At 21.7% G+C, this 22112-nt stretch overlaps 1 protein-coding gene across 1 annotated transcript; it reads left to right on the forward strand.

Moving 5' to 3' along the window:
* Positions 1-150: 150 nt before the first annotated feature.
* On the forward strand, positions 151-543 carry INS49_014692 (uncharacterized protein; the record flags this gene model as incomplete). The annotated part of the gene is made up of 1 exon (XM_043175382.1): positions 151-543. The coding sequence occupies one exon, from the start codon at positions 151-153 to the stop codon at positions 541-543; it is 393 nt and encodes a 130-aa protein (XP_043020339.1).
* Positions 544-22112: the final 21569 nt, after the last annotated feature.

Genomic DNA, 22112 nt, shown 5'->3' on the forward strand with positions numbered 1-22112 from the left:
AAACCGCGATACTCACTGCCAGAAGTCAAAACATTTGTGCCTTCAGTCTGCCCCGTCTCTGCCTCTCTCTCCTCCTTTGAATTCTGCAAGACGCATGCTAATCTCCCATTCCAACGCGCAAAATTAAATTCAAAGACCGTTTCTTTCACAATGGCATTCGTCGACATCTTCCCGCATCTCGGCTCTGCCGGTTCGCTTCTCTCTGGACTTGAAGTCCTTGCTCGCTTTTACGCCTGGCTCTGGGCTAAACTTTTCGGAAAACCTCAGGAGAGCACCCCTGAAGGCTTTGTGGCGCGCCCCTCCGCCAACTGGGCTGACTTGCCCAATCTTCTTCTTGCTATACTAAAAGTCTTGTCGGAGATCAACGGTCGCGCTTGTTCGATCAAAGAAGACGTAGACTATTGTGGTCAATGGCTCGAGTTCATTGCTGAAGAAAGGCTCAAAGAGAGATTTGAAGACGCCGGCCTGGAATGGGATGGTCCCCTCTTCAATCCTGACCCAGAAGATAGGCGAGCCGACCTGCCTCCTTCTGAAGAGTCCTAGCATTGCACATTGCTAGAGGCTGTGCCTCGGCGTTCTCGACTCGCAGTTGCATCATCGTCTTACCCGCGCCGGGTGGAGGATGGTCATGGTGAACCCTGCTTTAGGGCACTCCCATGGCTCCCTAGCGACGGGACTGCATCTTGACGCGATGCTAGGGCTCAGTGACCCTCTGGCACTGCTAAGACAGTCCCTGGGTCTTCTTTTCGCCAATGATGTAAGTCAGCCCGCGCCAGATTTCCCAAGTGTCAGGCCGTCACTGATTCGCTTTTGCTGTGTGTCGGCGCTGCAACTACTTAGAGACTCGATAATTTCCATCTGGAAACCCCATTCTGGCCTGTCTGTCTTGCCAACTATGTCGCTATCTCACTGCTTGGTGCAATCAAGGTTCTCTGTTCCGTGAGTACGAAGACGAGGAACAACCAGTACCCAGGAACAATTTCCTGCCTCGCTTCAAGTTCATGCTGCTTCCTGAGGTACATTCCAAGTAAGTGGCTACTTCTATTGGTAGGTATCTCGTACGTACGAATAAGAGGTAGCAAGCGTGTATTGGTGTTGTTCTGTCTAAGTTTTGAAGGGTGCTGCGGCGCCCGTAGGAGTAGCTAGGTACGTATGGTGTGGTGCGATGGTCGTAGGAACGACTTCACATGCGTTGGTTGAGAGGCTTTCCTGGAAGTTCAGACAGTAGGCCTTGAAGGTTTGGCCGCTGTTCTCTCCTCCAAATCATACTCTTCTCTTATTATCTCCGTGAAGTACCTTATGCTAATTTGCAGGCAAACGTTGTACTCCAGGGGGATTTCCAGCACCAGTTCAAATGAGGACTAGGGTGTTGCAGTGGCACGGAGAGTTAGGGTTAGAGCATTCAAATAGCTATCCGACCCCCATAGACTTGGCCTTCTCTCTTAGACAGAACACACCCCCCGAATAAAGTCTCTATTGCACCAACATAGGGATTCAAACCCAATCCCAGCGAGCCTGTACAGACCCTGGCGCATAAGGTCCATCCTTGGATCGCTTTCCGATTAGTGATGCATCCATATTCTCCACACACATATCTTGAAGCGGAGTCGCATACGTAAGCCATTTCCAATCGAATTGCGAACGGCAAGGGCCTAGCTGATGGTACGCAGTGATAACGACCCATGGCTCTGACGTTGTTGTCAGTTCGCTGACGTTGCTGATAACATAGTCTGTCAAGCAGACTGGGCAGGACCTTCGCGCGTCCCGGCACTCCGCGAGGGCAAACCAATTCTCTGGGTGTTGCCCAGGTCCTAGTTCAGGAACCCTTCTTCGTTGCGGCACAGCGTAAAGACCCCGGCCGCATTCCAAAAGCCACTGATGATAAGTAAGCCCCGGTCTTCGCCTGCGTGAGGTATTAAAACGTGTTCTTGGTTGGTGCGTCGTAACGTGGTTACAAATTCCATGGTTTGTATGCTCCAGCTTTTGGCGGTTTTCCGGGCCTGTTCCATTAAGGGAGAGTTTATGCAATACGCAAAGATAAAAGCTCATTTTGAATAACTCTTGCTTTGAAACTAAGGTTCCAGCCGCTAAAGTAGTCAGGCAGACTACTATAGTGAAGTTGTTCTAGGTTTAATCCTCCACCTAAGAGATGTTTATTCATAACAAGGCGTGCCAAGTTGAAGCCAAGGTAGTAACCATCGCGTATCATGAGCTTCGGCCGGCAGGGGTCATTGAAACGATCTCCTTGTCCTGGTTTCCATGATAAAGAGAAGTGATGAAGAATGTGGCAGGGCTGACAGAAGAAGAGCTGCTTGCAAAGGTCTCGCTCTAATAGCTGAAGTAGCTGGTCTAGCTGGCTCCCGTGTAGTTTGCCTTTTGGGAATAGAATGCAAAATAAGGAAGTACAGGTGAGTCCAAAAGTAACTGATGATTCTGCCGGAAGAAAATTTGAGATTTCGAGTAGTAGTTCCGTGGGTAGTTGGAGGAGCAATGACTGTGCCTGAGAGCTGCGCCTTGGGTGGCACCCGAGGAGACGCCTTCTTGTGGAGTTTAGCAAGGCAAAAGCTCCGTAAGCTTTTGAAGAGAGTCGGTTGAAAAAGGACGGCTGTACCAAAAAGGTTAGGGGAGAGGCTCGAAAAGTACTCATTGCCATGAAATGCCGTTTTCTTCCTATTCGCACTGATTTTGCAGGTAAGGTATGAAGACTCCAGATCTCCAAGGTTGAAAGGAGGTTGGAAGGCAGTCGCGGAGTTAGGTATAGAGGAGAAGATGTAGTAATGAAAGTTTGAATAAATAGATCTGGGAAAAAATGATGCAGATACATTTTATATGGGATTATGGTGCTTGTGCTGGAAAGGAATTTGGACAGACTTGTGGCAGCCGCACAGACGTGGCTACTCGAGACCAGCTTCTAGCGGCGCCATAGACCGTCACCAACTGTTATACCACTTGTGACGATACGGCTCTTATCCCTACTTGGGGTTTAAGTTGGCAGGACTAGATTTTCAGTCTTTTGGCCGGGGCGTCTAGTACACGGGCAATTACTGGATCCGTCTTATCAGAAGCTTCGCTTGAGTGTCCGCTACGCGTCCATAGTATCCAACCCCCTCACCAAGTTCCAAGGTTCCCATACAACAGTTCCTATAGGATGAACTTCTATTAAATGAGCTCTGAAAAGAAAGCCTCGTATAGAATAAGCTCGCATATATTGGCATCCTGTAGGATACTTTCCTATATGGCACCCTCTTTTAAGCTACGACCAGGTACCGGTTGGGACCTACGAGGCTGGCAGTGCGGCACGGCTGACAAATCAATCACGAAAGCAACAACACCGACAGCATCACAGATATTATTACAATCATTGTGAGTAACGCATATGGGCTGACTCAATCCTCACCTCGGTTATCTAGCCTGCAGTCTGGTTGAATAGTCTCAGGATCCGGGCTACTAGCATGCTAGCCTGGAGTCTGGTTAAATAGTCTCAGGATCCGGGCTGCTGGCATATCCCGATACAGGGTGTCTTTGTGCGCCGGGCAAATTTAAATGAGCTAAGCCTCACTCAGGAAAGCTCTTCTTAGGTTCACGCCCTCTTACGGTAAGCGCAGTCAAACTCTGACCTCACAACTATTCCAGAATCAGGGGCAGGTCAACTCGAGGGACGAATATTTGGGTAGGTACCTGGTGTGTGCTCTAGGTGCCTTCCAGGTCCTTCTAGCGAGCGCGGGGTCAGGAGAGGCAGAGGTCGGAGCTCCAGCTAAATCACCCACCACCGAAAACCACATGCCATGACATCATCGGTCTATCCCTGTCTAGCACCGTTTCCCTAAACTAGGACACCGCGAACGAACGCATCCACTCCGAGTCCATTCGAATGTCTAGCCTTGGCTTGTTGGCAGCGTCTGGACCCGAGAGACGAAACGCACAGGCGGCGCGGGTGCTGGAACAAAGAACACTGATTTGGCACACCGCTGTCTGTCTTAAACGAAGTGATGCCCCCCCCCTATCGTTTTGGTTAGCTATCCCCCCCCGCATTAAAATTTGGCTGTAAACGCGGAATATGCACTAAGATTCTTATGAATACCCTTATTAACATTACTACGCACCCAATTTAGCAAAAGAAAGGTTATTACAACCCTATTTTGTGTATATCTTTAGAATGATTAGGAGTAGCAGAATTAACTTAAGCCCGTTATATTAAGGGGCATACGCTTTATTGGCCTTAGCTTAAGGTAATTATAGCCTATTTAAATTAACAAGTAACTTATTTTAATGGCCCTTGAGAAGCAAAAGCTTAGCTATTGCAATTATATACCTATTTGCAATGCTAAGTTGTTCATTTTGCTAATGAGGCATATATTAATTAATTAATGGCGTTATTATGCATAAAGAAGCTAATGGCGAAGGCAAAGGCTGCTACTGCTATAAAACAGAAGCTAGTGTGGTGCAGGCAGGGGCGTTTGGCCCTTAAGGGCCTTAAATAGGCAATTTTTAGCTCCAGAGGTAAACTTAAACTTATTTAAGCAATATATACCCTAAATCCCCTAAATTACTTATATTATTTATAATGTAATATATCTTTTTATATAAGTTAAAGAGTTTTATAAAGATTTTATTAAAACTTGTATTAAGAAAGCCTATCCTTTAATTTAAATCTTAAAATTAAAGTTAAGCATAAGCTAAATAGCTTATATAGCGAAAATAAATTAATTAAGCTCTTAAGTTTAAATAAAGTTAAAGCTTATATTATTAAAATAGCATTGCGTTAAGCTTATGCCATTATATTAATTAAATCATTAAATTCCTTAAATTTGCTTGCCTTACTTTCTTTATTTCTATATATCTTTAAGCTAAGATAGCAAAGTTTTGCTTAGCTAAGTATATACCCTTCCCTTAAGCAATAAATTTAAATCCTAAAACTATAATTTAAGGGATAAATTAATAAACTAATTATGCTTGCTATATGCCTTAATTTATAACTTTCTTAAGGATTTTATTGCCTTATTAATGCTAAAGGCAAAGCAGTTTATATTAATAAAGGAGTATAAAGTATATTAAAAAGCCTTATTAAGGTTTAAGATATTATTAAGGGGATAAATGAAAATTAATAACCTAAACTTTAAATTATTATTACTAAACTTAAATTTAAAACTTAAAAACCTTATTTTAAAGCTTACTTTTTTATTATTATAAGAAGAACTTTAAAATTATTTAAACTTAAATAATTCCTTTTTTAGCTATTTAATATTAAATTATAATAGCTTGCTTAAATTTAAAACCCTTTTATTATATTTAATAAAACCCTTAAACTATTTCATTATATTTCTTTCTTTTATTAATATCTTTTTAAAATTTTTAAGAAAAAGCTTAAAGGAATATATTAATAATATAAAGTTATATAATATAAGGATAATATTTAATAATAAAACCCTTAAGGTTTAAGAAATAAGGGCAGCTTTTTATTTTAAGTTAAAGGATGTAATTAAAATTAATTAATACTTAAAACTTACTTTAAATAAATAAGCTTAGCTTAAAGTTTTTACTCTTTTTAAGAATTGCTTTTAAATAAAAACTATTAATTTAAATTATAAAGTTAAAACTTAAGTATATACCTTTATTTATAAGTTTATAAAATTAATTTTAAAGTATATATATTAAGCTATTAAGCTATTTTATTAATATAAGGGAAAATAATTTTAAAAGTTAATTTATTAATTATTTTCTTACCTTTTTAGCTAAAAGGGCAGCAAACTTTATAATAAGAGCTAGAAAATTTAAGAGTTAATTATAACTTAATTATATATAAATAAAAAGATAAAAAGTAGTAATATTTTAATTAAAGAATGTATATTTAATAAGATTTGCTAATGCATTATTAATTATTACCTTTTGCTTAATATTAAAATAAACCCCTTTTTAAAAAATAAGGTAATAAGTAAGGCTTTTATAAATTAAGATTAAGTTATAAGCTAAATAATAAGTATTATAAAGATAATGCATAATTAAATTATAAAGATATAATTAACACTAAGCTTATTAATTTATTTTATTATAAATTAAGGATTTAATTATAATGCTTAATAAAGTATAAAATAATAATTATAAATTAAAATAATAAATTAAGGATAAAACTTAATAAGTAGGCTTATTTATATCTTCTTAAGTTAAAATAATTAAATATAGTAATTATTAATTTATAATAGCTATATAAGTTAAGGCTTTATATAAGAAGGATAAGGTAGCTATAATACCTTTTACTTTTAAGCAGGAAGTTAAAGTTTTATATAAATATATTATAATTATAGCAAGGAAGAATATAGCATTTAAGCTTGCCTTTATTTTAATTAATTATTTAATTAAATTAATAAGATTAGGGTAAAAATTAAGGCTAAAAAGCTTATTTTTAATAATTTACGCCCCTTTAAATATGCAGCTTAGGCTTAAACTTAAGTTATAAAAATACTTATTAAAATATTATTATTAAAGGATTCCTTAAAATTAAGAAAAGTAATAAGTAGCATACTTAATGCATAAAAAGCATAAACTTAAATAAAAAGGGAAGTTTATTTATTAGCGGCTAAGAATAAATAAACTTAAATTAAGGCTTTGCTAAAAAATAATAAGCATTTATATAAAGCTTATTAGCTTGCTACTTTATTTACGTTAAGAAATGCAATATAACCTAGTTTTTTATATTTAGCAAGAAATAAGGACCTAAAGGCAAAAAAGCGTTAAGATATTTTAATAAAGCTTAAAAAAGCATTTAAAAAAACCTTAATAAATAAGTTAAATTAAAAGGCTTTTAAAGAAATTATCCTTATTTAAGGGATTAATAAATAAAATAATAATAAATTTAATATTAAGTCTTTATTATAAGGTATAAAAGTTAAGTTAAGTTTAGCTTAACTTTTAAATTAATTCCCTTTATTAAAAACTTAAATAATATATAAGTTAAGTACTTAATTTAATAAATATTAAAAACATTAATTTAAAGAGAAGAAAGGTAAGAAAAAGGTTATAAATATGGCTAAGAAGCTAATATATTATAATAAGTCCTTTCTTAAAATTAAGACTTTAACTTTAGGATATATTAAAAATAATATAACTAGCATTAATATAAATTAGCTTATAATAAATAATAATTCTTTAAGAAAATTAATTAAATTAAAGATAATATAGCGCCTTAACTTAATTATAAGAAAGGTTAAGTAAGAAATATATCTTAAGTTAACTAATAATTTAATAGCCTTTATTTATTATTATATTAATATCTTTATTATAATTAAAAGGATTTTAATTATATATTAAGCTTATATTATTAAGAATAATAATACTTATAATATAATATTAAGTTAAACTTAGCTATAAAGAAATTAAGTAGTTATTAATTATAACTTAAGTATGCTAACCTTAAAAAATTAAATAAATATTAAGAGTATTATAAAGTTTGTTAAGGTAAACTCCTTTATACTTAAATTATTAAAATTAAATTAAAAGGGCTTAAAGAAAGGTAATAAAGATAATTCCTTAAATAATAAGAGTAATTTCTTAAATAAAAATAATAAATTCCTAGTAAATTCACGTTATGCTAAGTTAATAGCTTTTTTAATTAATATAAAATTAATAAAGATATTAAAATATAATAAGAATGCTAAAATATAGGATAATAATAAGTTCTTAATATAAACCTAGAATAATAAGGTAAAAAATAAATTAACAACCTTTAGCCTTAAAAGGGTTCGCTAAATCTAATCCATAAAAAAGGGTAAAATATTTTTAAATATATTTAATTTATAAACTTAATTAAGTATATTAATTACTTATTATCTTAAGATTATAATTAAATAATTAAGTTATTATTTTTTATTATTAAACTTAAATTAAAAATTATAATAATAATATTTACCTTATTAATATTATTAATATATATCCCTATAAATAAAAAGGAGGCTTATAATATAATAAGCTTATATTTAATTAATTAATTACTAAAAATAAATAAGCTTTAATAAGGTTAAAAAGAAGATAATAATAAAATTATAGCATTAGCCTTAACTTTAAATAATAAAAACGAAATAATAAAGAAGGAAAATTAATTAACTCCCTTTATACAAAACCTAAATATTTATAATAATATAAATTAAGCTTTATTTGCTTTAAAAGAATAGAATTAAGATAGGTAAGCCCTTAATATTATATTTAAAGATTTAAATTAAATTAGGGAGGATTTATTATTAAATTTAGCTATCCTTATTAAGAAATAAAGGCTAAAGGGGGAGTTAATGCTCCTAAATATAGTTGGAAAGATAGCAACTAAGGCTGCATATAAGCCGATATTATAAAGGGTTTGCTTAAACCAAGATATTAAAAGGCGCCCCCTTTAATAACTATTATTAAAGGAAAGTTAATTAATAATTAATAGTTAATTTAAAAAGATAGGCATTGCCTTAAGCAATACAGCGAATAGCTAATAATGCTAAAACCAAGCCTAAAGGTTAATATATTATTAACGGGTGCAAGGAATTATATGAGAAATGGTACCGCGCTAAATTCTAGCTAGTTATAAAAAGCTAGCTTTTATGCTCATTCTAAACATTCTTTTAAAAAATTAACTCTTTTCTTTTCTTATATATTTAATACTTTAATTAAGCTTTTCTTATTTTTAAGAATTTTTAAAATATTTATCTTTTCCCTTTCTTTAATTTCCTTTTATTCTTATCTTCCCTTTTTATTATATTAAAGCTCTTCCTTAAGTTATCCTTAAGAGGGTTTAGCAAAATCTATCCCTTATTATTTAAGTAACTTATTTTTATTAATAATTTAACTTAAGCATAATTTTAATCTTATATATCTTTAATTAATAATAAAAAAAATAAAAAGTTAGCTATAAATTAATTATTTATTAATTTTATCTTTTCTTTTATTTTTATATTAAATATTATTAAATTATTTTATATTTTAATTTAAAGCTTTAATTAAAGCTTGTATTTATCTTTAATTTATTATAAAGAAAAGTTAAATATAATTAAATTTATAATAATATTATAAATACCTTAAGATTATTTTTTAATCTTAAAGTACTTTTTATGCTTTTAATATTTAAATAAAATATTACTTTAATTTTATATTAATATATTATTAAGCTTTAAACTTATTTTAAATTTCTTGCTAAAGATTATGCTTAAAATATAGTAATAATATAAACTTAAGATTAAAATAATAAATTTAAACTTTATAAATATTACTTAATATTAATTAAAAATACTTTAAACTCTTAATTAATATTTGCTATTATTATTATAACCTTAAGTTTAAAATAAAGAAAGCTATAATATAAAATTAAGGTACTTACTTTATTTATTTATAAGTTTAATAAATAGCATTATATTATATATTTTTATATTAATTAAATTATATAAAAAACTTAAATTTAAAATATAACCTTATTTAAGCTTTAATTAAACTTAAATTTAATTTATTAAGAATTTAATATAATGTTAATAAAAAAGGCATTAAATATAAATTTAAAAAGCTTTCTTTATTATAACCTTATAATCCTTATTTCTTAATAAAATATTCTTTTATTAAGTTTATTTTATTTATTATATTTATTAATACCTTTATTTTTTAAACTTTAATTTAAGTATTTTATAATAATATTAAAAATAAATTCCTTAAAAGTAATTACTTTAATTAAAGATATTATTACTTTTAAGTTTTTTTATTTTATTATTATTTTAATAAAAATTATTATAATATATATGCTATACTTTTAAACTTAAAGCCCTTTTAAACCTGCTTTTATTTTAAAAATACCTTTAAACCTTAAAAATTATTTATTTTCTTTTACTTAAAGCTAAAAAAAGAATTTTAAGAAACTTATTAAGGAAAAAGGGAGATTTAATTTTATTTATTATTAATTAAAGCATTAACCTTGCTTTAATTAAACTTTATAATTTATTATTAATAATAAGTTAAGAACTTAAATTAATATTTTAAAAGTCTTACTTTTCGCTAATATAATAATTCTGCTATAAATAGCTTTATTTATAATTTATAATTTAAATACCTTAAAGTTTAATAAAATTAATATTATTAAGGTTTTAAATAGCCTTAAAATTATTATTTATTAATTCTCCTACTTAAATAATTAAATCTTAAAATTATTTAAATAACGCTATATTACTTTAAACTTAATAAAAGTAATTAAAAGCATTATTATTAAATAATTTATTTAAAAAGATTAAAAGAAAAAGCTTTTTACCTTTTATAAATTTAATAATTAAACTTATTATATAAATATAATTATAATTATTAAAGATATTATTTATAATAACCCTTATAATAACTTAAAAGCATAAAAAGAAAAGATTATAAAATATAATTAAAAACTTAATAATATAAATAATATTTCTTTTATTATAATTTAACCCTTTTATAAAATGCTTTTATTATATTTAAAAAAGTAGTTAATAAAGAAAGGGATTACTTATAAGTTAGTAAGGAATATTCTTTAGCTAAACTTTAAGTATATTTTATTAAAAGTTATTAATTAAGAATTTAAGTATTTTAAGTAAAATAAATATTTATTTATATAAAATAATTTTAATTAAAACTTACTTAATTTAAAAAAATTAAATTTTCTTTAAAAAAGTTAAAATAATTTTAATTTTTTAAATTGCCTTTAAAATAAAAACTTATAAGCTTAATAATTTTTATTTAAATTTAATTATATTAATATTATTAAAAAATATAATTAAGATTTATAAAATATAAATAAATTTATTAAAAAATTTATAAAGTTAAAATTTAACTTAATTAAGTTTAAAAATAAATTTAAGTTATTTTAATAAAATATTAAAGCTTTCTTTTATAATAAATAATAAAGCAATCTTAGGATAATTAAGCTAAGAGTTATAAATTTAATTTAATAACCTTTAGCAAGATTTAATTAAAGTAACTTTAATAATAATAAGGTATAAGTTATAATTTTAATGCTTTTTTTTAAAAAGAATAAATTATTTAAAGTTTATTATAGCTATACTTTTTAAGATTATAATGTATATTAATATAATAAGCTTAAGCAGCTTTTTTTAAATAGTTTATTAATAACTTTTAAATTAAAGGAATTATTAATATTCCTTAGCTTACTTAAAGATATTTAAGATAATTTTTTAAAATATTTAAACTTTACCTATATTTAATTATATTATAATTAAAGTAATTATAATTTAAAAAGATATATTTATAGCTAATTAAAGTTTTTATTTAAAAAGAAAAAATTTAATTTACCTTATATAATTAAATATTATAAGCTTATTAAGGCGGATTCTTTATTTAAAAAAAAGGCCTTATTAAAAGCCTTAAAAGTAATTTAAAAGCTTAATAATTAAAAGAAAGTTAGCTTAATCTTAATACTTATAAATCTTATAAATTATATAATTTATATTAAGAAAGAGCTTATAATTATAAATAATAATAAGCTTTTTTAAATAAATATTACTATAATTAAGAAAAAGCATATAATTAAAGATATTAAAGATTAAGATAAAGTTATAAAAATTAAAAAGGCTAATTAAGCTTAATTTAAAGATTTTAAAGAAATAAAAAATAATTAATTTTAAATTATTAATAATAAATTATAATTAAGAAATAGAAAGAAGGTAAGAAAAAGAAAAAACTTATTTATTAATTAAGATTAAACTTAAAAGGAAAATGCTAAGTTTTTTATAATAAAAATAAGCTTAATAAGTATAATAAACTTAAAATTAAAAAAGTATATTTAATAACTTTTATTACTTAAAGAAAAAGTAGCTTAAATAATTTTAATTATAATTATTAAAATAAGTATTATAAATATTTTAATGCTTAGTAATATTAATTTAACCTTAATTAAATACTTATTAATAATATAATTTAGGGTATATATCTTATTAAAGGTACCTTTTAAGCTGGTATATTTTAGGAATTATATTAAAAACTTATTTTTTAAAGTTAATATAATTACTTTTTTAAGAAATAATATTAAAGCTAATACTTTAATTAATTTATTATAAATTATTTAATATTAAGTTAACTTTATTGCTATATTTATTATAAATATAATTAATTAAGGATATTTTAATTTAGCTTACTTAATAATTTATATAAAAGTAAATAATTACTTTTTATAGCTTGCTTTTTTAAATATTAAAGCTAAAATAAATTTCTTATCTTTATTATATTATAAATATAATAAACTTTTATATACTTTGCTTAATAATATAAATTTAATAATATATAATAAAAATTCCTTATTTTTAATTAAAGTTATAAAAAAGTAAATTTATATTAATTTAAATAAAATTAAAGCTATATTCTTTATTATTAATAATAAAGCCCTTAATACCTTATATTATATTCTTTTAAAAATGTTCTTTTTCTTAAATATAAACTTAATATTTAAATAATTAAAGGAATATCTTTATGCTTATCTTATCTTTAATAATATTAAGATAATATATAATTTAAAATAAAAGAATTAAAAGCTTTTTAAAATAGCTTTATTTAAAAAAGCTTGGGTTTTTTAAAAATACTTATTAGCTTTTAAAAGCATTTCTTTACTCTTTTTAAGCCTTAATTAAAGCTTAATATTAATTAATATATTAATTATATTAATTTATCTTAATATTAAAATAAAAGAAAATAAAAAAGTTTTAAGCATTTTTTTAAATAAAAATATAAAAAGTTTAATTTTTATATTTATAAAAAACTTTTAAGTTAAAGTTTAAAAAATTTATTAAGCTAAAGAAAAAGATTAATAAATATTAACTTATATTTATAATGTTTATTTATAAAAAAAAGCTATATATATTAAAAAATAAGTTAATAAGATTTCTTTTACTTTAATTATTACTAAATTAATTAATAAAATTATTTAGCCTTTAATTAAAACTCTTTATAAATAAGTAAATATTAAAATTTATTTTATAAATAATTATCTTTTTAATAATATTATTTTTAAGAGTATAATTAATTAAAAACTTATTTATAAAAAAGGAATGAAATTAGCTATAAATAAAAATTATAAAAGTAAATATAATATTTAAATTTAGCTTAAGTTTTCTTTAATTAATAAGGGATTAAGATTAATGCTTAATTAATTAAATGCTTTTTTATAAAAAAATTATAACTTTTTTTTAAAGCAAAAAAAAGAAATATTTATTTATTTGCTTTTTAATTAAAAGAAATCTTTAATATAAAATTAATTTTATATTACTTAAATTAATATTAATATAGCGTTATTATAATTTATTTAAATAATTCCTTATAAAGCATATTAAGTAAAGATAATTTAACTTTTAAAAGCCTTAAGAAATATAATTATTAAAATGCTTAGGAATTAATAAATTAATAAAATTATTAAGAAATTTTATATTACTTATAAAAATTAATAGTTTTTTATAAAAAAGAAAAACTTTAATTATTAACTTATTAATAATATCTTAAAAGCTAATAAAGTTATAATTAAAAATACCTTTATCTTGCTATTAATAAATAAGTTTATTAAAAAGTTTATAATATATAAAATATTATCTTTTTTTAACTTTTTCTTAAAATATAATTAAATTAAGCTAAATAAAAAAAGTTAAAATATTATAACCTTTTTTACTTTAATTAAATTATTTTAATAATATAACTTATTTATAAAAACTATAAATTTTATTACTTAATTTATATAATATATAATTTAAATCTTTTATAACTTAATTCTTATAATATATAAACTCTTTCTTAATAATATTATAATTAAGAATTTAAAAATAAATTATAAAAATAAAGAAATACTTATTTTATTAAGAATTTAAAAATATATAATTAAGCATATTAAGAATTTTAATAATGTTTTTTATAATTTTAAGCTAGCTAAAAGAATAATTAATATTATTAAATTAAAATAATATAAGCAATAAGCTAATATTATTAACTATATTTATAAAATATTTAATTAATTTTTATTAAATAAAAAGATTATTAAAATTAATAAATAAAATATTTATAAAAATATAATTAAGCTTAAATTCTTTTTAAGCTTATTAAACTTTTATAAAGTATAAATGCCTTTTTATAAAATTATTATTAAGCTATTATTTAACCTTTTAAAGAAAGGTATACCTTATTAATAAACCTTAAATTATTAAAAAGCTATAAATATTTTTAAAGCTATAATTACTTTAAAGTTATACTTAATTAATATTAATTATTTTAATAATAAAATTATTTTTATAATAAATATAAGTTTTAAGAAATAAAGTATATACTTTATATAAATTAAAGATAAATTATAATACTTAGTTTAATATAAAAGTAATATTTAAATAAGGGCTAAAAAGCTATATAATATAATAAAATAAAAATATAAAGCTATCTTATATATAATTAAGTATTTATGCTTTTATATTTATAATATTTACTTTATCTTAAAGATAAATTTAAATATTTTAATTTAATAATTAAAGGGATTTGCCTTAAATATATTAAGTGCTTATATTATAAAATAATTAATTATAATTAAAATATATAATTTCATTATTTATTATATTAAAGGTTTTAAGAATATTATTATAAATACACTTTTTAAAAAGTTATTAAGGCTATTAAATAAAGCAAATTATAAATTTAAAAAAGATATTAAGAATTAATATAATGCTTTCCTTAATTAATTATTTTAACCTTAATTATTTAATTAAGAATTATTATTATTTAATAATTATTTTTAATTAAAAGAATTACTTAAGATTACTTAATATTTTTATTATAAAACTTATTTTAAAAATTTAATATTATAGCAATAATTATTTTTTTATAAAAAAGCTTATTATTTCTTTATTTATAAAGAAACTTTTTAAAGATAATTTAAAAAGGATTTATTATAATAATAAGTTATTAATAACCTTAATTAAAAGTAGGAGATTATTAAGAATTGCTATGCTTTTTTTAAGCATTATAAAAGGAATGCTATTTATTTTTAAATTTAAGCTATATATTATTGGAAAGGAATATATGCTAATATTAAAAAGGCTATTGCTAGCTATTTTTATTATAATAAGTAGGATACTTAAATTTATAATAATGGAATTATTTTAATTATATTAAATTAATTATTTATTAAAATTTATATTAATATTTAATATTTACTTTTTAATTAAGAATATAATAAGCTAATTAAAGAATAATATAATTTAATAAAATAAGTTAAAGTTATACCTTTTAAGGTAGCTAACTTAAAAAGTATTAAAAAGTTCTTTATTTAAAAATTTCTTTTTAAATAAGGGCTTTTAATAAAAATAATAATAAATAAGGGATAAGAAAATATAAGTTAATTTATTTAATATTTCTTAATAATTAAAGTTAAAAAGATTATAATCTTAGCATATAACCCTTATGCTAATAATATTATTAAATATAAGTATTTTATTATTATAATTATTATTAAAAAGATACTTAATAAAGGAATTAAAAGCTAAATATAAATCTTATTTTATGCTTTTTTTATTAATTAAACTTTATTTAAAAGATTTTATAAAAAGAATTCCTTTTATCTTTTCCATAGCTTTAAATTAATTATTTTAATTAAAATTATTATTTTTATATAATATATTTAAACCTAAACTTTAAATATATTTACTTAAAATGCTTTTAATTCCTAGCTTTAATTACTTTTTAATTTCTTATAAGATATAAAGGTAGTAATTAAATTAATTTTAAATTATAAGAAGAAAGTTATGCAATAAGATATATATTATAGTTTTTCTTAACTTATTCCCTTAAAAAAGAATAACTTAATTTTACTTATTAATAAGTAAAGAAAAGCTAATTATTCCTTATTTTAAAAACTAACTTATTATTAATTTAATCCTTTTATTATTTATAAGATTTATTATAATAATATTTATAAACTTTAAATACTTAATAATATTTATCTTTTAAGTATATTTTTATTAAAATAATTAAAAAGATTTATTAATTATTTCAAAATATAGGAACTTAAACCTTATTTACTTTAAAAAACTAATTTTATGCATATTATAAATAATAATAACCCCTTTTTAAATATTTTAATAAAATTTAGTTTATTTAACTTTATTTTAAATAACTTTAATTTTAATTATTATTAAGATTAATTAATATATATTTTTTTATTTACTACCTAAGTATATTAATTATTTATAAGCTTAAATTTATTAAATTCTTTAAACTTTAATATTTAATATATTAAACCTATAATATACTTATATATAAAGCAAAGAAACTTAAGAAATAAGCCTTTATAATTTATTAACATTCCTTTGCTTTAATTAAATAATCCTTAATATTCTTAATATAACTAACTTAATAATATATTTAAATCTTAACTTAAGTATTTATTTAAGGGGGGGGGGTTTATCTTTTTTTATATATATATATATATATTTATTATAATATAAAATTTCTTTTTATATATATTTATTTACTTAATTAAATTTAGCCTTAAATTTAAATAAAAAATATTATATTTTTAAAAAATGCATTATAAAATTTATTATATACTTATTTATTATTTTCTTATTAAAATTAAAAACTTTCTTTTTTTTTAATAATTTAATTTACTTTTTTCCTTTTTCCTTTTATCTTAATTATTATTTATACCTTGCTAAAAGCTTACTTTTATAATTAGCATAATGGGAATTTTATATTATAAGGTTATAATTATTAATCTTAAATAATGCTAACCTTTTTATTTTAAATAATATTAAAATTAATTATACCTTTAAGTTATGCTATTTTATTAATAATAATTATAAAGCTAAATATACTTTTAAATTTTACTTATTTAGCTATTATAGCCTTTTATATCTTTTTTATATTATTATATTTATTAAAAGTATAGTTAAATTCCTTAATATAGTAAATATAATTAATATAAGCATTATTATAAAAATTATGCAAAAAGTAATAATTAAAGAAAGGGATTATAATAAAAATATTCCTATTTATAATTAAGAAAAAGTTGCAACTTATATACTTTAAGTAATATTTATAAAGGGAAGTATTTTAATAGTTATAAAAGGCTATAAGTAGAGTTGCTTAATAGCAATAATTAAAGTAATTGCATATTACTATTATATACTTTTTATAAAGAGCTTTATTACTTTTCTTAATAATAATAATATTTATATAGCTTTTAATTAAATTCTTAATATTATTTAAAAATTATTCTTTTTATAGCTTATTAAGAAATTTATTAAATAATTCCTTAATTACTTTTTTAAAGGTAGGATTAATAAGTTATTAAATAAGATATTAATTTTATTTAATATTAATAATCTTATATATATAAATACTTTTTATAAAAGCATTATAAAGGATAGTTTTAATAAATTAATTTTTATTAAAAATGTTTTTTAGCTTAAAAAAGATATAAATATCCTTAATTAAAACTTGCTTAACTTATAAGTTATAATAAATAGCTTAAAAAGGGAAAGAAAAATCCTTTTATATTAAACTTTTTAACTTTAATTAAGAAGGGTTTAATAATAAAAATATTATTATAAAAAGATATTTAAAAATAAAAGGATTATAATATTTTACTTTAATTTTAGCTTAATTTAAAGGCTAATTAAAATTAAAAAGATATTAAGAAAAGAAAGGAGAAAAAAGAAACTTAAGAAAGGAAAGGAAATTTATATATATAAAGTTGCTATAATAAAAGAAGGTAGGCAATGCTAATAATAAGCTATTTTATTATTAAAAGGAATGATTTATTACCTTGCTTTTAATTAAGATTAGTTTATTATTAAAAAGAAGTTACTTACCTTTAATTCCCTACTTATAAAGAAGTTATTTATCTTTTCGTTATAAAGAAATTTTAATTAAGTAATTTATTTTAATTTATACTTAATAAATTTATAAATTAAAAGGGGAGTACTTTATAATTAGCTATTATTTAAGAAAAATAAGAAACTATATATTCTTTTACTTTAATTATTAATAAAATAATAAATTAATGGCTTTTAATAATAACTTATAAGCCTTTTTATTGCTCCTTCCTTTTAATTAATGCAATTATTTAACTTAAGGGCAGCAAAGGAGCGCTTTTAATTACCCTTGCGTTATGAGATACCTTAGGACCCTAACGCCTTAATTTTAATAATTAAGCCTATTAGTTTAGGAAAGAATAATTTAACGCTAATAATTATAAAACTTCTTTACTTTAATAACTTTAAAAACTTACTTAATAAAGCATTATAATTTTTAAATATTATAAATATTTAAAATTAATAAAACTTTGCTTAAGAAATAAGTGCTAACTTTTTTAAAAATCCCTTTAAAATAAGAATTATTATAAATAAGGTTTGCTTAAATAATATTTAATAATTTTAAACCCTTAATTAGCTATTATTCTTTAATATAAAATAAATAGCGTTTAATAATAAGCTTATAAAGATAATATAAGAATATTTCTTAAGCATTAATCTTTACTTTAAGCTAAGAAAATTAGCTAAATTAATAAATTTAATAAAATAATATTAAGCCTTCCTTATTCTTAATTTCTTTAATATAAAAAGAATGCTTTATAAATGCAAAGAATTAAAAACTTAATATATTATAATCTTTATAACTTAATAGCTTTTTAACTTTTAAGATATTATATTCTTACTTAAAAGACCTTTATATTATAATTATACTTTATTTAAGAAATATTAATAGCGTAAATTAATAAAGAATTATAAATTTATTATTATACTTATTTATATATTTAATTATTAAATAATAGCAATTTTTAATAAAATAAAGAATTATTGCTTACTATAAAATAGTTTTGCATTAAGAGATAGGAAGAATAAGATAAATAAGGATATTAAAGTATTTATTTATAAATATTTAATAGCTGCTTTAAAAAATAAAATATAAGATTTTAATAAGAAGTTTATATTAAGATTAAAATAAATTAATAAAATATTTTATAAATAATATATTATTAAGTTTATTAAAAACTACTTTAAAGAAAATTAAGGAAAGAATAATTAAAAGGTATAAGATTAAGCTAAGGCTTTTTTAATTAAAATTATATACTTTAAGATATTTAAAGCTATTACTAATATTGCTACTTAAATATTTATTATTTAATTAAAGCTTAATAAAATTAATAAAGCTATTTAAATATTTATATTAATTCCTTTTATTAAAATTAATAACATAAAAATAATTAAAGTAAGAAGTAAGCTTTTATTATAAAAAGATATTATTTAATAGCAGCTATTTAAATTATAATATGCTAAAATTGCTATTAATTATAAAAAGGGTATAAAAGAAATAATACTTTTAATATAAATTAATTTAATAACTTAATTTTAAATATTTAATATATAGCAAGATATAAATTTTTAAATAGCTTAAAATTAGCTAAGTAAAACTTTAATTAAATAAGCTTTTAGCTTAAGCATTGCATTATAGGATATTTTAAAGCTAATAAGAAATGCTTGCCTTAATATATATAAGGATCTTTTTTATTTATTTATTTTAATATTAAATATAAATAAAACTTAAAGTATATTAATTAACTTAAAATAATTAAAATAATAGTAAAGTTTGCTTAAGAATAATTTAAAAGGCTTATAAATAAGCTAGCTAAGTAATTAAATATAAGGCATAAATATTAAAAGTAAAAGTATTATAAAAAGTAAAAGTAAAAGCAAAAGCTTTATAAAAAGCAAAAGCAAAAGTTAATAAAGCTAATATGCTATGCTTAATGCAATAATTAAAAGAAAGAATAAATTTACTTTTTATTTTATAAAGGTATTTAAATCTTTAATAGCTATATTAATATTAACTATTAAAGCAAACTTTAATAGCTGGAAAAATATAATTAATAAATATATTATTAAGTAAGTTTTAAAAATATTTAAAGCTTTTATAAAAAAGCAAAAGCTATAATAAAATAAGCAAGCAAGGAATTAAAGATAATAATAATAATTAAAATTATAATAAGGTGGATTTTAAAACTTAAAAGCTTAATTAAAAATAATAAAGTTTTATTTTAGCAATTTTTGCAATACTTATTATAAAGTGCTTAAAAAGAGTATATTAATAAGTATAAGGAATTATATAAGAAATAATATTGCATTAAATTTTAGCTAATTATAAAAAGCTAGCTTTTATGCTTATTTTAAATATTTTTTTAAGAAATTAACTCTTTTCTTTTTTTATATATTTAATACTTTAATTAAGCTTTTTTTATTTTTAAGAATTTTTAAAATATTTATCTTTTCCCTTTCTTTAATTCCCTTTTATTCCTATTTTTCCTCTTTATTATATTAAAGCTTTTCCTTAAGTTATCCTTAAAAGGGTTTAGCAAAACCTATCCCTTATTGTTTGGGTAGCTCATTTTCAATATACTTAAAGGGATTGTTTTACATTATCTTTAAATAAAATTAAAACCATAAACTTAATTAGCCATACTATTAAGCTATTACTTAACATTTTGCCATATTAATTAAAATAGCCATTATATTTAAGGAAATAGCATTAATTTACCTTAAAGTTCTTCCTAAAGCTAAAAAGAGCTAAATAAGTATAGCTAGTAATTAAATCATAAGCAACGTATATTAAGTTCCTACCTAAGGCTAATACTTTTAAGGTAGTATTTAATTATTAACTTATAAATAATGCAACCTTATTACCTTAATAGCCTTATTATAATTAAGCTTATATCTTTAAGAATATTCTTTAATTAAGCTATAAGGTTTTCTTTTAAAAATATAGCGCATAAATATTACAGGGTAATAATAACCCTAAGAAATAAGTATAAGGCAGCAATAATTACTCCCTATATATAATACTTTATAAATTAAATGCCTTAAAGCATAACCAAAGCAAGTTATATATATAGTATGTTAAAAAATATAGTTTTTAAAGCTTAGCTAATAATTCCAAGCTTTAAAGAACTAAAACTACCATTAATAATAAGATACATTCTACATTTTAATACCTTTTTTAATAAATTTATTAATAATTATATAGCCTTCGCTAAATCTTTTAATAACTTATTTACCTTTTTATACCTATATTATTTCCCTAAATTTAAATTTAAAAAGATTAACTTAAAACTATTAAAAATAGTTTTATTTACAAAGTAAATTACCATTTTAAGCTTTAAATTAAGCAATAAGGCCATAAAATTAATGCATAAACATTAAAAAAAGTTTTAATAATAAGCATAGCTAAAGAATTATTTAAAGATTTAGGAGAAGTTAAATATTTTCTTATAGCTTTTACTATACTTAAGGGAATTTATCTCTAGCTAAGTATCCTTAACTTAAATTTTAAAAACCTTATATGCAAATTAAATATAAAAAACTATATTAATTAATAAGCAATTTCGCTAAATATATTAATAAAATTATAATAACTTTATATAAAATTAAAAATATACCAAGATATTTATAAATATATGCAATAAAGTACAAAATATAATAAATACTGCATTTAATAAGGATAAGTAGTTTTATTTTAATGTAAATACTTTAAATTTCGCAATTAAAGCAATGCTTTTTTAACTTGCTGGCTTGCTAATAAAGATTAAAATAATTAATAAAATAATTAAAAATATACATATAATTGCATTTATATCTTTTTAACTCTTAAATATAAAAACAAGGTATATTATTAAAAAAAGGGAAATATTAAGGGTTATTAAGGCGCTTTAAAAGTTAAGAAATTATATCTTATTATTTTAATTCCCTATTATTATATATATTAACTATCTTAATATGCTTTTAACTTTAAATATTAATAAAAAACTAATTAATTAAATTACATTATAACTAAATATTATAGCTATTTTTAACCTTTACTTAATTTATTGCTTAAATATAGCTTAAGTAATGTAAATAGCGGATAGCTTATCTTAATTAAAGGAAGAAATAATAAATTTACTTTTATTTAATGCCTTAAATATAAAGATAATAGTTTTAACTTATTTAAGATAAGTTAGCATAAAATAATAAATACAAATTTAAGCATTACCTATATATTTATTATATATTACCTTATTAATAGCTTTTAAGGTTATTATTAATATAATATATATAAGC

Source organism: Diaporthe citri (assembly GCF_014595645.1).
Source record: "Diaporthe citri strain NFHF-8-4 chromosome Unknown scaffold_8, whole genome shotgun sequence".
NCBI lineage: Eukaryota > Fungi > Ascomycota > Sordariomycetes > Diaporthales > Diaporthaceae > Diaporthe > Diaporthe citri.